The 12,963-nt window shown below is 37.8% G+C and overlaps 1 protein-coding gene across 18 annotated transcripts in view; it reads left to right on the forward strand.

Moving 5' to 3' along the window:
- The window catches only part of DOCK3 (dedicator of cytokinesis 3), a 220,784-nt gene that overhangs the window by 164,554 nt on the left and 43,267 nt on the right, over positions 1-12,963 (forward strand). For 17 of the 18 annotated variants that reach the window (XM_074836469.1, XM_074836479.1, XM_074836470.1 and 14 more), the window contains 8 exons: positions 1,624-1,751; positions 2,730-2,876; positions 4,990-5,088; positions 7,272-7,366; positions 8,890-8,965; positions 9,818-9,918; positions 10,161-10,219; positions 12,554-12,702. In XM_074836469.1, the coding sequence (XP_074692570.1) occupies positions 1,624-1,751; positions 2,730-2,876; positions 4,990-5,088; positions 7,272-7,366; positions 8,890-8,965; positions 9,818-9,918; positions 10,161-10,219; positions 12,554-12,702 (854 nt within the window). The remainder of the gene's footprint in view (positions 1-1,623; positions 1,752-2,729; positions 2,877-4,989; positions 5,089-7,271; positions 7,367-8,889; positions 8,966-9,817; positions 9,919-10,160; positions 10,220-12,553; positions 12,703-12,963) is intronic. The other variant, XM_074836472.1, reaches the window with a different exon arrangement.

Raw genomic sequence — 12,963 nt, forward strand, 5'->3', positions numbered from 1 at the left:
AATGGATAAATTGTAGTTACTAAAGGTTGATAAAAATATATACATTAACAAATCAAGACAATTACTAAAACTGCCAATTCTCACTTGATACTTAGTGTTACTCTTCTATTGATGTCCTGGATAGGAAGGTCACCTTCTTTGCAGCAAGCTTATTGTTTGAGGAAGAGAAATGGGGAAATAAAGTTACATGAGAAACCCACCATATTCTTTTAAAATATGTTTATATAACTTCAGTATTTCTTTAGCTCAGCATACTAGTTGTTCTTTAAGAATTAATTGAATGAAGAAGAGTTTGAAGACTGTGAGTTTTTCACACATAAAGGTCTCAATGAAAGAAGTTATGAAGGTAATAGTGGAAGATAAAAAACACCATCGGGCTTATCTTCTCTGTAGTAAGCATCTCAAGTTAGTGCACTCAGATTATTCTACTCAGTGCAAGGTGAGAATGATAACACAGAATCATGTTTAAACCATCCATTGTAATTGTTTATAAACATTTTTTTTCTTAAATTTGAAATTCATCTCAAAAAATACGAGAGTATAGAGAATAAGTAGATTAGTCCAAAGGTGTCTGTGAAACAGGCAGTGAATTTTATCTAATTACAGTTCATGGGCAAAAACCTCCTTTTCTATCTTCTCAAGAAAGCCAGGTGTAACTGGACCCACCAGGGGTCCAGGGCTTTAGTCCTTCCCATTAACCTTCATTTCTCCTTTACAATGATACTGGCACCTAATGATGCTCTTCCCTGCTGCACAGCACCATGACATCTCACTGATGAAGTATCAAAAACCAGAAATAAAGCTTCAGCATGGCGAGGCACCTATGACTGTACAGGTGCCACATTTTCCACCCAACTATCCTATTCCTTCCCATGGAAGCATGACCCAATACTTCCAGGTCAACAATCTCTCCCATGTCCTGTCTGCCCCTGGGAAGATGAATCTAGTTTCTAAAGTTATCTTTTGACTCCCTGCTCACCCCACCTACACTTCAGGTCTTGCATTTAAAGGAAGAGACATTCTCTTTTTCTTGCTTCCCATATGGTGATGACTTGTTTTCCTTCCGTCTCTCCTATCAGTCCGTTTGCTGACATCTTGCCACTTTTTTCCCTGTCTCTATTTTTTCCCCCCGCCCTGTTTTGGCTACTGTTTTCTGCAGCTGCTGCCTGCTCTCCCTTCTTTAATAAAATTAAGGTTTGCAAGCCAGCTAAAAGAGAAGGTTTCCAAGAGGCATATATTTATTGGAGAAGCTCTCCTAGCTGTGACAATAGAGCTGGAAAGCAACACGAAGTGAGGAGGGTTTGCACCAAGAAATCAGCATTAGAAAGTATTAGTGCACAACTGTTGTTTCCAAGTTGAATCACTACTGAGAACATTATGTATATACATATGACTACATAAATGTGGTCATTTATGAACTTTTGAAACTAGATGCACTCTTCATTCATTAGATACAGTTCTTAGAAGTGTAGTGTACTACAATCTCTACAATAGAAGTTGCACCAATTAATCAAACGTGCTGTATATCAGTAGGCTAGTTTGGATACCTAAAGGCTGCTGATTAGGATGGTTGAAATTTAATTTTCTTTTGGAAGAGCTGCAATCTGATTTTCGTTTTTTCAGAGTCCCGGCGCATCCTGCTACCTGTAGTTCTTCACCACATTCACCTTCACCTACGACAGCAGAAGGAGCTACTTATCTGCTCTGGGATCCTCAGTAGTATCTTCTCCATAATCAAGACTAGCTCTTTGGTAATCTGCTGCTTGATTTTTTTTATTTTTTTTTTTTTTAATTGCACCACTGATTTAGTAAAATGAAGACTGAGGGACTTTTACAGTTTAATACAGGTTTTTCAAATATCCTTTTAAAAATGAAATTCTGCTAACTTTCTGTCAGCAGGAGAACATCTGAAATGAGGGTCTGCTTTTGTGCGTGTGACTCAGAGCATTCTGATTACACAGTGTTCTTGCTGTTAGGAGGGGGAAAAAGCATACACATTTACCAGGTTTGACACTGTTTAATTTTCTTCATCCAAGCCCAGAACTTAGATGTCAGTGGAGTTTAAAAGCTCTACACAGCGCTAGGACTTGTAGTTCTTCAGGAGACAATAACTAGCACTTTGTGATTCATGTTAAGAGAATACTCTAAAATTATCCAATCAATGAAATCACACTTACTTCTGGAAATCGCTGCTGAGTTTAAACACCCAGTTTTGATCATAATACTCTGATCTCAAATGCTAACTTGATCATTTAAAGCAATGCTCACAAACAGAGGGTGGTGAAGTTTCCCCACCTGACTCTAAAGGAGTGAGCTCATGGTGCTAAATAGAATTCATACCAATGTGTATTTCCATCTGCAAGTTACAGGTTTGTGTCAAAGGAATGAGATGAAAGGTATCACGGTAATAAGCTAAAATAATGCTGCCATGGAATAAAGGTTGCTGAGCATGATTTGATGCCATTGTGTTCTAGAATGTATGCAGACCTTTGATTATAGATTTACCTTTATGGCTGTGACCCTGAATGTTTCCATCAGAGACTGATGAGGTAACTGGCGTAACAATAGTATCTGGTACCAATGAGGAATTTGACTTGTACTCTCTTGAACCTCTGTTACGGAGCGCTCTATCGAAATGAGTTTGTGGTATGGCTGACTCAGCAGAACTGTCTTTGCCAATTCCATTCTCTCCAGTTTCTAACTGTCTGTTTGCTCACCACTTACTGTAGGAGGGAGATGTCGTGGAGGAGGTTGAGATGATGGTGGAGAGCCTCCTGGATGTGCTTTTACAAACTCTGCTTACAATCATGAGTAAATCGCAGTCTCAGGAGGCGGTAAGAGGGCAGCGTTGCCCGCAGTGCACAGCAGAAATCACTGTTAGTAACTAACAATCAGTTTCTATTTCCTGCTTCTCTAACCTTTGGTTCAGTCCCTCACCACCACTGGCACCTCATTATCATCTCTGCTGCATGAATGGCCAGGGCTTTGTCTCTTTCCCTTGATAAACCACAAATCCATCCCTTCCTCTGTGCAGTAGTGAGGTCTGCAGGAAGCAGTGGAGCTCAGGAAGCTTTGGTGGATTTCCAGGTTATTTTCTTGTTTGTCTTTGCAGCTGTGATTGAGAGTTATTGTTTAGAACTTGAGGCATATGCTAGCCGGGTCGCTGCCTAGGGCTTCACCCCTAAATGTGCCTGACCAAGGGCTGTATGAGTATCAGGCTCTGATTCCTAAGACTGAGAAATACCATAATGCTCACTGGACAAGTCCCTTTACTTAACACCCTGGAGAGCTTCTGTCCAGCTTCACTAAGTATTTCATGCAAATGAAACACAACATACTTTTGAAAAAGAATTTAACAGATCCTAAGTCAAGTGAGCTGTTGAGCTTGGTGGAAGAAGAGGGAGAAGCCACCACTTTGTCCAGACTGCCAGCATAAGCCTAGGGGAAGAAATTTTTTCATTGACATGCAATGGAAGAGAAGAAAAAGAATAGAATTTTGCTGTTCAGCTTTGTTCTTTTTTGGATTTGTTGCCCTTTTCTATTCGAGCCTATTTTAGTCTATTTTTGCTTGTCAGAGTCTGTAATGCAGCTTTTGCACAATGTATGATGTTAAGCTGTTGCTCAGAACATGCCTTTTTTTAGACTTGCTTTTTTATCAAATGGCTGAAACCTCAGAGGTATTGTTGGGGGCAGATGTACACCGAGGTACACTTCTCACACAAGAGGAAAGGTTGTATCTTTCCATGTTAGCTCAGATAAAGCAACAAATGGTAGAATCCTAATAAAGAACAAGGCATTTAGTAGTTTTCAGATGTGTTCTTTGATACAAAACACGAAAGGCACTAGCTTGCTGATGTCCAGTAACATCTCAATTTCCTTTTACTCCTACCTTTTGTCTTAACTGTTATTTATCACATGCCACTCACCGAAGAGCACACCTTTTTTCTTAATGAAATTCAGCCCTGTAGAGTCTATTCGAACAACCTATGTCAAAGCTTCTGGGTAGATGCTTGAGCCAATTAGAAAAAAAAATTAAAATGGAATGGAGAGTCCCTAGTATAAAATCCCTTAGTATTTGTTCCTGAATTTATATTTCACAGCACAGTGATATGTGGAATCTTATTAGATACTGCTTAGAAACTAGTTTGTATATTTTCCAAATTAATTGCTCATTGTCAGAGAAAAAAAAAATAGTGTTGTGCAAGGGACTGGCAGTCAAAAGACATAGTGCTTACGTTCTTGGCACTGCCTTCCTTGTTACCTTGGATGGATTGCTTAACTTCTCTGTGCTTTGCTTTCAGATATGTAAAATGGGGGAGCTCATCTTTGGAAAACACTTTGGGATACTGTGGTAACTGGTTAGGGTGCATCTGCTTTGCAGGCCAGAAATGTAATTGTAGCTCATGTAGGCTTACCCAAACTATATTCAGAATATCTTACTGGAATACTGTTAGTACTGTAGCTATGACAGCACATAACTTGGTGAACACTAATAAGCCAAATATTTACAAGATTCTAGACACCTTTTGTAGGCCATACTGATCCCATGCTGTCATCACGATGCTGGTTTGAGTATCTGAGCCAATTAGTTTAAATAATTGCTGCTATGTCTGCATGAGCTGCAGTCACACCTTCGATAGACATAGTATATTAAGTAACTGGAAAAGGTGATTGTCAAAAACTGCATGCTTGGAGGACAATTCATTAATGTCTGTATTAATCATTTAAAATTATTTTTGTTTAGACTACAACATTGGTTAAAAGACCTTTAAAACTGGCATCGGTGGAGGAGGTGTATTCCTGTGTATTAACAGTAATTTGAGAACTGTTAACATGCAGTATTTTTAATCTCTGTGCATGTCAGCTTTCCTCTCATAGGCATTGGGGCCATTTCAGACCCCTCCCTTTATACCTTTACCCCAGGTTGAGTTTTATATTTATGAAATTTCAGATTGTCTGAACTTAAATAGTTTCTCATTTGGTCAACAGGGAGAATATGTCTCCTGCCTTTTGTCTTTGCTTCGTCAGATGTCAGACACTCACTTCCAGCACTTACTGGACAACTTCCAGAGCAAGGATGAACTAAAGGTACAACAGAACATCGTTTTTGTAGGGTGATTCGCTCAGAATGGGAGAGCAGAGGGAATTCCCTTCAGCATTACTTGCTCTGCTAATCATTCCCATTCACTGGCACTCTAGTCATGGACCTTCCTTTCACCTTTATAATAATAGGTGTTGTGTTATAAAAACACTTGAGACCACAGGGCACTGAATTATCTTCCTAAGAGCAAATAAAGTTCCAAGATAGATGTTATTAGACGTAAAAGGATATTGTTATTGTACCATATAGAACATAGTCAAGAGGAACAGGTTTTTTTAATCCCATGAATGTAAAGTCAGTTGTTCTATAGCATTTCACTAGATGTTAAATATACATTGGAGTTTACTTACAAAGAGTGTTGATTTTGTGCCAAAAGAGAAATTTCAAGCCTTTTTGGGGATACAAATGTCTCTAGCAGATGAAATCTTTTTTGGGAAAGCAGTAAACTTACTACTCCACTTGCTGCATACTTCCCAAATTTGTGAACATTAGCTTAAATTATGGCTATTCATGAGCAGAAGGGGTTGGTGAGGGGTACAGACCTCTCTGGTGGCTTTTTTTGTCACTGACATTTTGAAATGGCATATCTCAAAACATCAGAAACTAGCTTTTCATCTTAACTTCCATAGGAAAGAGTATCTCTGACAACTGTCTGTTTAAAAGGCAGAATAATTTCATAAATAAAGAGAAGATTTTATACAAAATGCTTTTGATTAGCATGGCACTCAATAAAATCTGGACAATCAGAAGAATGTAACATGGCAGGAACTTATGTTGCCTTAACAAATGAAATGGAGAAACATGGGAAGTCCTTTCTGAATAGGCTTTCAGCTTCTAAATAGTTCATGTGCGTATAGAAAGGCTGAATAAATCAGGGAGATAAATTTGGGATGATATAATTCTTACCTTTAGGTTGCAGGGTTCAGTGTATCTCAGGTTGATAATCTGAGATTACTACCTTTCAGGTAACTTTCAAATTGCTCATAGGAAAATGATATGGTAAACTAATTAATATTAGTTTTTAATAGATATTTTTTAAAGCTGTCTATAAACTATAGTTCTTATTTCAGACCAGGGAAAAGGTTTGTCCTTGAGCTGAAATTTGTCTTTACACCCATAAGGACAAACACTCATGTATCTCTGATAATCTAAGGATAAATTCCAGGAGTATCACAGAGGCTGAAGATTTTATACCCAATGTTTTTTCCAACTATAGTTGACCTAATAAAATACATTACTTTGTTTTTTTCCTTCAAATATTTCTGTAATAATATTTCGAATACCTTTTCTTGGATGGAAAAGCATTACGTTCACTTACCACTGTTACAGCTAGGCCAGAACAAGGTCAAAAATCAAGGAGCTTCTGATGCTTTCCTCTTAGCTCAGTTACACCAAGATATTAATCTCCTCCCCCTCCCCAGATTAAAGCATAATAGTAGGACAGTTTTGAAGAAACCTTGCACTGCCACTTTCTGTGATACCCTGATTTTGTGTAGAAGAAAAACCAAACAATAAAATCATAGTTTGCAAGGCCAACAACTTGGCATGTTTCATCCTTGCTGTTGTTCTTTATAGACATAGAAGTGCAGGTAGTCAAAAACCAGAAATGTCTTCAGGTTTGGGGATTTTTGTGGAAAGCAAAACTCAGCTAAATGTGTTTAAGAGATCTTTTCTGCTGCATATTGCCAGAAATGGGGTTTTCTGTTATTATTTTTAAAAGCATATGTAGTTTCATTGGGTTTGGGTATGTGGTTTTCTGTAAAATTTGGACATAAGTGCAAAGAAATTTGGACAGATACATTAACTAAATGAATGCATAAATAAATGATTATGATCCCAGTATATTTGAAATAGCTGCAAATTGATACTGGAACTCTGGATGATAATATGAGAAGTCATTTACGATTATGCATGTAACGAAGTTTTTCATCTCACTGTAGAAATTAAGATTTAAAAGACAGCTGCAACTTGTTAAGTACATATCAGATGCAGACAAAACGAACAGACCCATATCCCAATATATGTTGTTTCTGTGTTTTCGGGTGAATGGCCTAGTAACACAAAGCTCAAATAGAGCACGTTTAGCTTCGCTGTCTTTCTTACAATCAAGAAAATAGATTAATCTGCAGCTGCAGGTGATATTTTTCATTTTTTTTCCCCTACGTGATAGGAGTTCCTCCTGAAGATTTTCTGTGTATTTCGGAACCTGATGAAAATGAGTGTCTTTCCTCGAGACTGGATGGTGATGAGGTTGCTCACCAGCAAGTAAGTAGGGAAGCAGGTATAAACTGCTGACTTTCTATATCAGAATTTTTTCTCCTCAGCTGGGCAGTGATGCAGTGTGTTTTATCAGTCTGAGGTGTGGTGATCAAGACAGGAATTCTGGAGTGTTCATCCTCATTCTGCAATTATTTTAACAGTCTGCACCAAACTGGGACTTCGGTATTCATTCTGTTCCTTAAACTCTATCAGTATGTACAAGTATCAAGAGTTAAAAGTTTAAACCCAAAGCTGAAGTAGCTGCATTGAGGGTAAGAGTGACACAGCAGCTATCGTAACACCTGGCAAGGGACAGCAGCCCACACTGGGTGGTATTGAGGCCTCTCAACTCCCTTTCTCAGTAAATTACTACATTAAATATCTGTCTCTTCTCATAAACATCACTTCTTAACCTACCTAGAAGGAGGACTCAGTTAACTCTCTTAGAAAAGGAGGAGCAGACCCAGCAATGAGTTATTTCTTAATTAATTGTTATCTACCATTTTAATCCTTAATTTTATCTAATTTTCTTGCTTCTGATGGGTTAAATACTATGCCGTTTGGAACGGTAGCAGTGTGATGAACACAGGATGGCTGGAATTATTTACTAGTTTCTTGTTTCTTTAGATAAACTAGCTATAGAATTACTACTAACTGACAACTGGAGGGGTTCCCATTACAAGAAGACACCATGGAAATTTGCCTAAAGGCTGATGCTCTGTTGAGTTATATGCTCTGCGAGTTCACCGTGCTAATGAAAAGTGAAAGAAGTGGATTTCAGTATTTCAAGCGCAAAGATTAAATGAAGTTCTGTGAGAAAAGAAAAATCCACATGAAAAGAGTAGTTACCTCAGATGCTGTAGGTCACCTAGTTCCCTTTGGCATAATTTTGCCATAAACCCTTAGACTGAATGGTACGTTTGGCAGTGCTGCTGGAAGCATTCTTTCACGTGAATCAGAGATGTGTCGTTTCCCTTGATACTGTTGTCACCTTATATACATGTTAGTTATTAATCACATGCCTTGACTGCCTTTCACTAAGGTGTATTTAGCCACCTACAAACAAATACCAGGTAATGCAGAATTGGCAAAATACTCACAAATAGGTTGAGTTTAAGTGTGTGCCAGAAAAAAGAACCATTGTATAACCAAGACTCAAAAAGTTTGAGCTGTTTTCAGTTCCTCTTCTTTGAACAACAAAACAACCCCTTTCTGCTTAAAATAGGAGAAGGATGGGTGCATCCTTTTGTTTCACTGAAGGCAATATGGCCCAGCCATACAAAACAGACAGGAATTTAAATGCTCCTGTGTAAATTCCGAAAAATTATAAGAAGATGAAAATCTTTAATCTTGTATCACTTAGTACAAACTGTTTACTACAGCATAGAAAGATAGGTGACTTCTGTGCGAATCTAGCAGTGATTACATGAAGAATGCTTGTCTCTGTATAGTAAAATCAGCACCGCCCACTGTAATGTTATACTCCAGATTCAAATGGTTTTTCTTTTCTTTTTTTTTTTTGCCTGCAGCATCATAGTTACAACAGTTCAGTACCTGTCTTCTGCGCTGCATAAGAATTTCACGGAAACGGACTTTGATTTTAAAGTAAGAATTGATACTGAGAAAATGTTATGACATCTTTTTAAACTAGCAGTAACAAAGAAACAAAAGCTGTTCTCTACATTAGCTGATTATATTTGCAGCATTTATTTCAGTATCTGTGAGGAAGATGAGCTAACTGATAAAAGATAGGAATTTGAATGTGCTCTAGAATTGAGGGGAAGTAGAGCAGATACACGGTGAGATCAAATCAAGAAAACTGAGCCCCTCATAAAGGAGACAAGTATCTTCATAAGCAGTGGAGCTAATGAAGCATGCTGTCTTACAGATTCATGCCTAATAAAATGCAGACTCAGACAGTGCTTTTCCTGAAGTTGGAGCATTCATGATCTTCCTCTCCCACAGGAGAGAAACACAGTATCTTAGAGAGTGTTTTCCCTATGGAGTTGAAAATGGGCAAATTCACTGTTACTAAGGAAAAGCTGCCAGACATGTACGTGTACACACACCATGATGGCAAAAGCCTCATTTCTTTGGGAAAACAGACCAAATTATAGGGCTATCATTCATGATATATTTCCTGGGTTTTTCCGAGGGATAAAACCTGTTTAGCCTAGAGAAAAAGAACAATTTAAAACTTGGCTGAAGTCACCAAGTTTTATTCATTTTTGAACTCTGGTGCTAAGAGGAAAGCCTAGTGGCATTACCTTCTTGGGGTTTTTAATCTTAGTTCCTACCAGGTTTTAAATAATCCATTGGTATCCGTAAGAGTTTAGTATCTTGATTACAAAAAGGAACAGTCTGATCCTACGTATAAAGGAATATATGTCTTCCTACACTTGTTTAAAACTTATTCCTTGGAGTTTAATGTTATAAAATTTCTTTCCTGTGTCACAGGTGTGGAACTCTTATTTCAGCCTGGCAGTTTTGTTTATAAACCAGCCAAGTCTCCAACTAGAAAATGCCACACCAGCTAAGAGGAAGAAGATTCTGGATAAGTAAGAACATGTTTTGCCAGGTTTCCGGCCTTTTCTGCCACCTCAAAAAAGACACTTCTTTTTCTACCACAAGTCCCTATGATTTATTATGCAACTTGGGATGTGGCGATGCTTGGGAAATAAAGAAGTGGTCGAGTTGTTTTTCTTATGTTGACTTCAACGTGAATTTGATATTATTTTTTAACGCCACTGCCTTGTCAGTGTTTGTCCCATTAGGCGGTTGTCTGTCTCCTCTCTTTCAGGTATGGCGATATGAGAGTGATGATGGCATATGAGCTCTTCAGCATGTGGCAGAACCTGGGTATGTCTCTTCCTTTTCTGTCCTAGCAGCTGAAGCCAAAGTAGCCCCAGGTTTCTGTTGGAATTTTTTTTTTTACACTTTTTGTAACATTGTAGAATACTTAGTTTCTCTTGAGAGTTGTAAAACCAGGAAGCCCTTTTCTTCCACCAAAAACTCTCTTCTGTACTGTCTCATCATACCTTTTCATTTGAGACAATACATTCCTATCAATTTGAATGCTTTCTTCTCAAATCTGACAGTGGCAGGTTTTGGTTGTTTTGACACATCAGTGACGGTTTTCAGGTATTTGCAAATATTAAATCAGCTTTTTCCAATCCCTTTAACTGTGTTGCACTCAGGTTCATATGGAGATATACTGTTACTCTCTGACTTTTGTCTGATCCATGGCTGTAAAGCAGAAATTTAAATCTTCACAGCTGTAACCAACTTTGTAATTACCTAGATGATTCAAATGCCAAAGTTGTAATGATTCAAAATTATAGAATCATTTAGGCTGGCAAAGACACTTAAGATCATCAAGTCCAACTGTAAACCTAACACTACCAAGTCCACCACTAGGCCATAGCTATGTGTGTTTGATAATAATGCCCAGAAGGGGCGTACAGTAAAGCTTCTTTTTTGGTGTCTTCGGGTATCTAGTATGCATAACAAATTCTATGTTACTACTTTAAAGAGAAAAAGGAATTAAAAAACAAAACAGAAAACCCAAACTAAAACCCACAAAAGCCCTGTCTGCAATAACAATGTTTGTGATAAAATTTCAACTTCTGCAGTTCATTTGACCTCTTTCTATATATCTTAAGAAATTAAGCATATTACAAAACAGGGAAAAATGTATCTCACCACAGGTTTCAAAAGGTAAATGGAGATTTTTCATCTAGAACTTGTGCTTTTAGAAGTGTGCTGCAGCAGTCTTGGGTTTAGGTAATTCAGAAAAGCCAGGTAACTTCTGTACTGTATCAGAGCAAGTCCAGCTAGGCCAGTACTCTGTCTCCATCAGGGACCAAAAATGAACACCTATGGAAATGTTTGAGGACAAATAAAGTACATAGTATTATAAAGGGAAAAAATATGTTTGCTGATAGAGATCACAAATAATACAAGGTTCTGAGAATAGGTAAATCATTAAGAGAGCAAGGGAATGGTACAAATCAGATTGGATAACTTGATAATGTGGCTGCAAGCAATATATTCAGAAAGCCAAATATAAACATTTTATTTGTAGGAATATAGGTAGGAGTGCTAGCTGAGAAAACAAAGACTGCAAACGTATCGTGCTGATAATCAGGTGAAGGGGAGCTACCTGTAAAATGCCATGAGTAAAAAAGATACCATAATCTTTGACAAAATATGTAAGAATCTTGAGTAGGAGAAGGGGGATGATATTATTGCTATGGTTTTTTCATAAGTGCACTTCATTCTAGAATAGTTCACCTGGTCCTGCTTTCTACAGCTCAAAAAAGCAAAAACAAAATCAAACCAAAGACAAATGGGACAGAGTTCAGAGAACAGTGAGGAAGGTGACTACAGAAGTAAGAAAATGCCTTATTATAAAATACTGAATAAGCCTGACCTGTCTTGCACAACTAAGATGATGCAGACAGACTTGATCACAGTCTCTAAGCATCTATGTGGAGAAAAGAAGGCTCTCCAAAATAACAGAGATCAAATAACCAGAAAATGATGGTAGACAAATTCAAATGAGAGTTGAGAAGCCTGTTTTAGATATGTAGATAGAGATATTTATCACTGAATCTTTTTCCAAATATGGCTGTTCTGATTTATTCTCTGCGACTGCACAGTAAGCATGCCACAGAAGAGATTGTTAGCAAAATGCCTTGGGTTTCTGTTGCTGAGAAGCAATGCAATTTGGTCCTAAGTCAAGGTCAGTTAGGAAATTGAGACTTCCATAGCACAAAGGATGAAGAGCTCTGTTGTAGTTCTCTGAAATCTAAATATGTTTTATTAAATTCCATTGTTCTTACCAGCCCTTTCAGAATCTTTTTGTTCACAAATTAGAAATATCTGTGGCCTCTTTTCCCCCTAGTTAGTATGTTTTAGTTTGGTTATTTTTGACAGTTTGAATTCCTTTGCAAGTCAAATGCACTGACAATTTTTGCTGAAGGCTTTCACAGTGAAATTAAAAATGCTCTTAGAGAATTTGCAAGGAATGGTGTAAAGCAAATAGTTTTTCCAGTCCTTTCAAGAGTGTGTTTGCTTTTAGAATGCTCATGCTTACTACTATGTATATGTCGTTACTGCAGGAGTTCCCTATTTTCTCAGTGACAGATAACAAAGGCTTTTATTTAATTACAGTTACTTTGTGTTGTGCAGGTGAGCATAAGATTCACTTTATTCCGGGAATGATTGGCCCCTTTCTTGGTGTTACACTTGTTCCACAACCAGAAGTCCGGAATATCATGATCCCTATCTTCCATGACATGATGGACTGGGAGCAGAGAAAGAATGGCAACTTCAAACAGGTGAAGTCAGTTCCCAAACATTTGCAGTATTGTTTTTCTTGCTCTGTCTATCTGCAATGTCCAGCTGGAAGCAAGGAGTTTTGTCTGTTGATGCATTTCTGATTGTGAAGAAGATGCTGTCATGTAAAGATATAAAAATATAAATTTGAAGCATAATTCACAAAACTATACAAGACTCCCGAGATTATTTAACGAGTGCACTTTACAGCAAGCTACATTTCCCGTGAACATAGAGAAAAGGAGCAATGTGCTCATCACATC

The sequence above is a fragment of the Strix aluco genome, chromosome 11, assembly GCF_031877795.1.
Source record: "Strix aluco isolate bStrAlu1 chromosome 11, bStrAlu1.hap1, whole genome shotgun sequence".
NCBI lineage: Eukaryota > Metazoa > Chordata > Aves > Strigiformes > Strigidae > Strix > Strix aluco.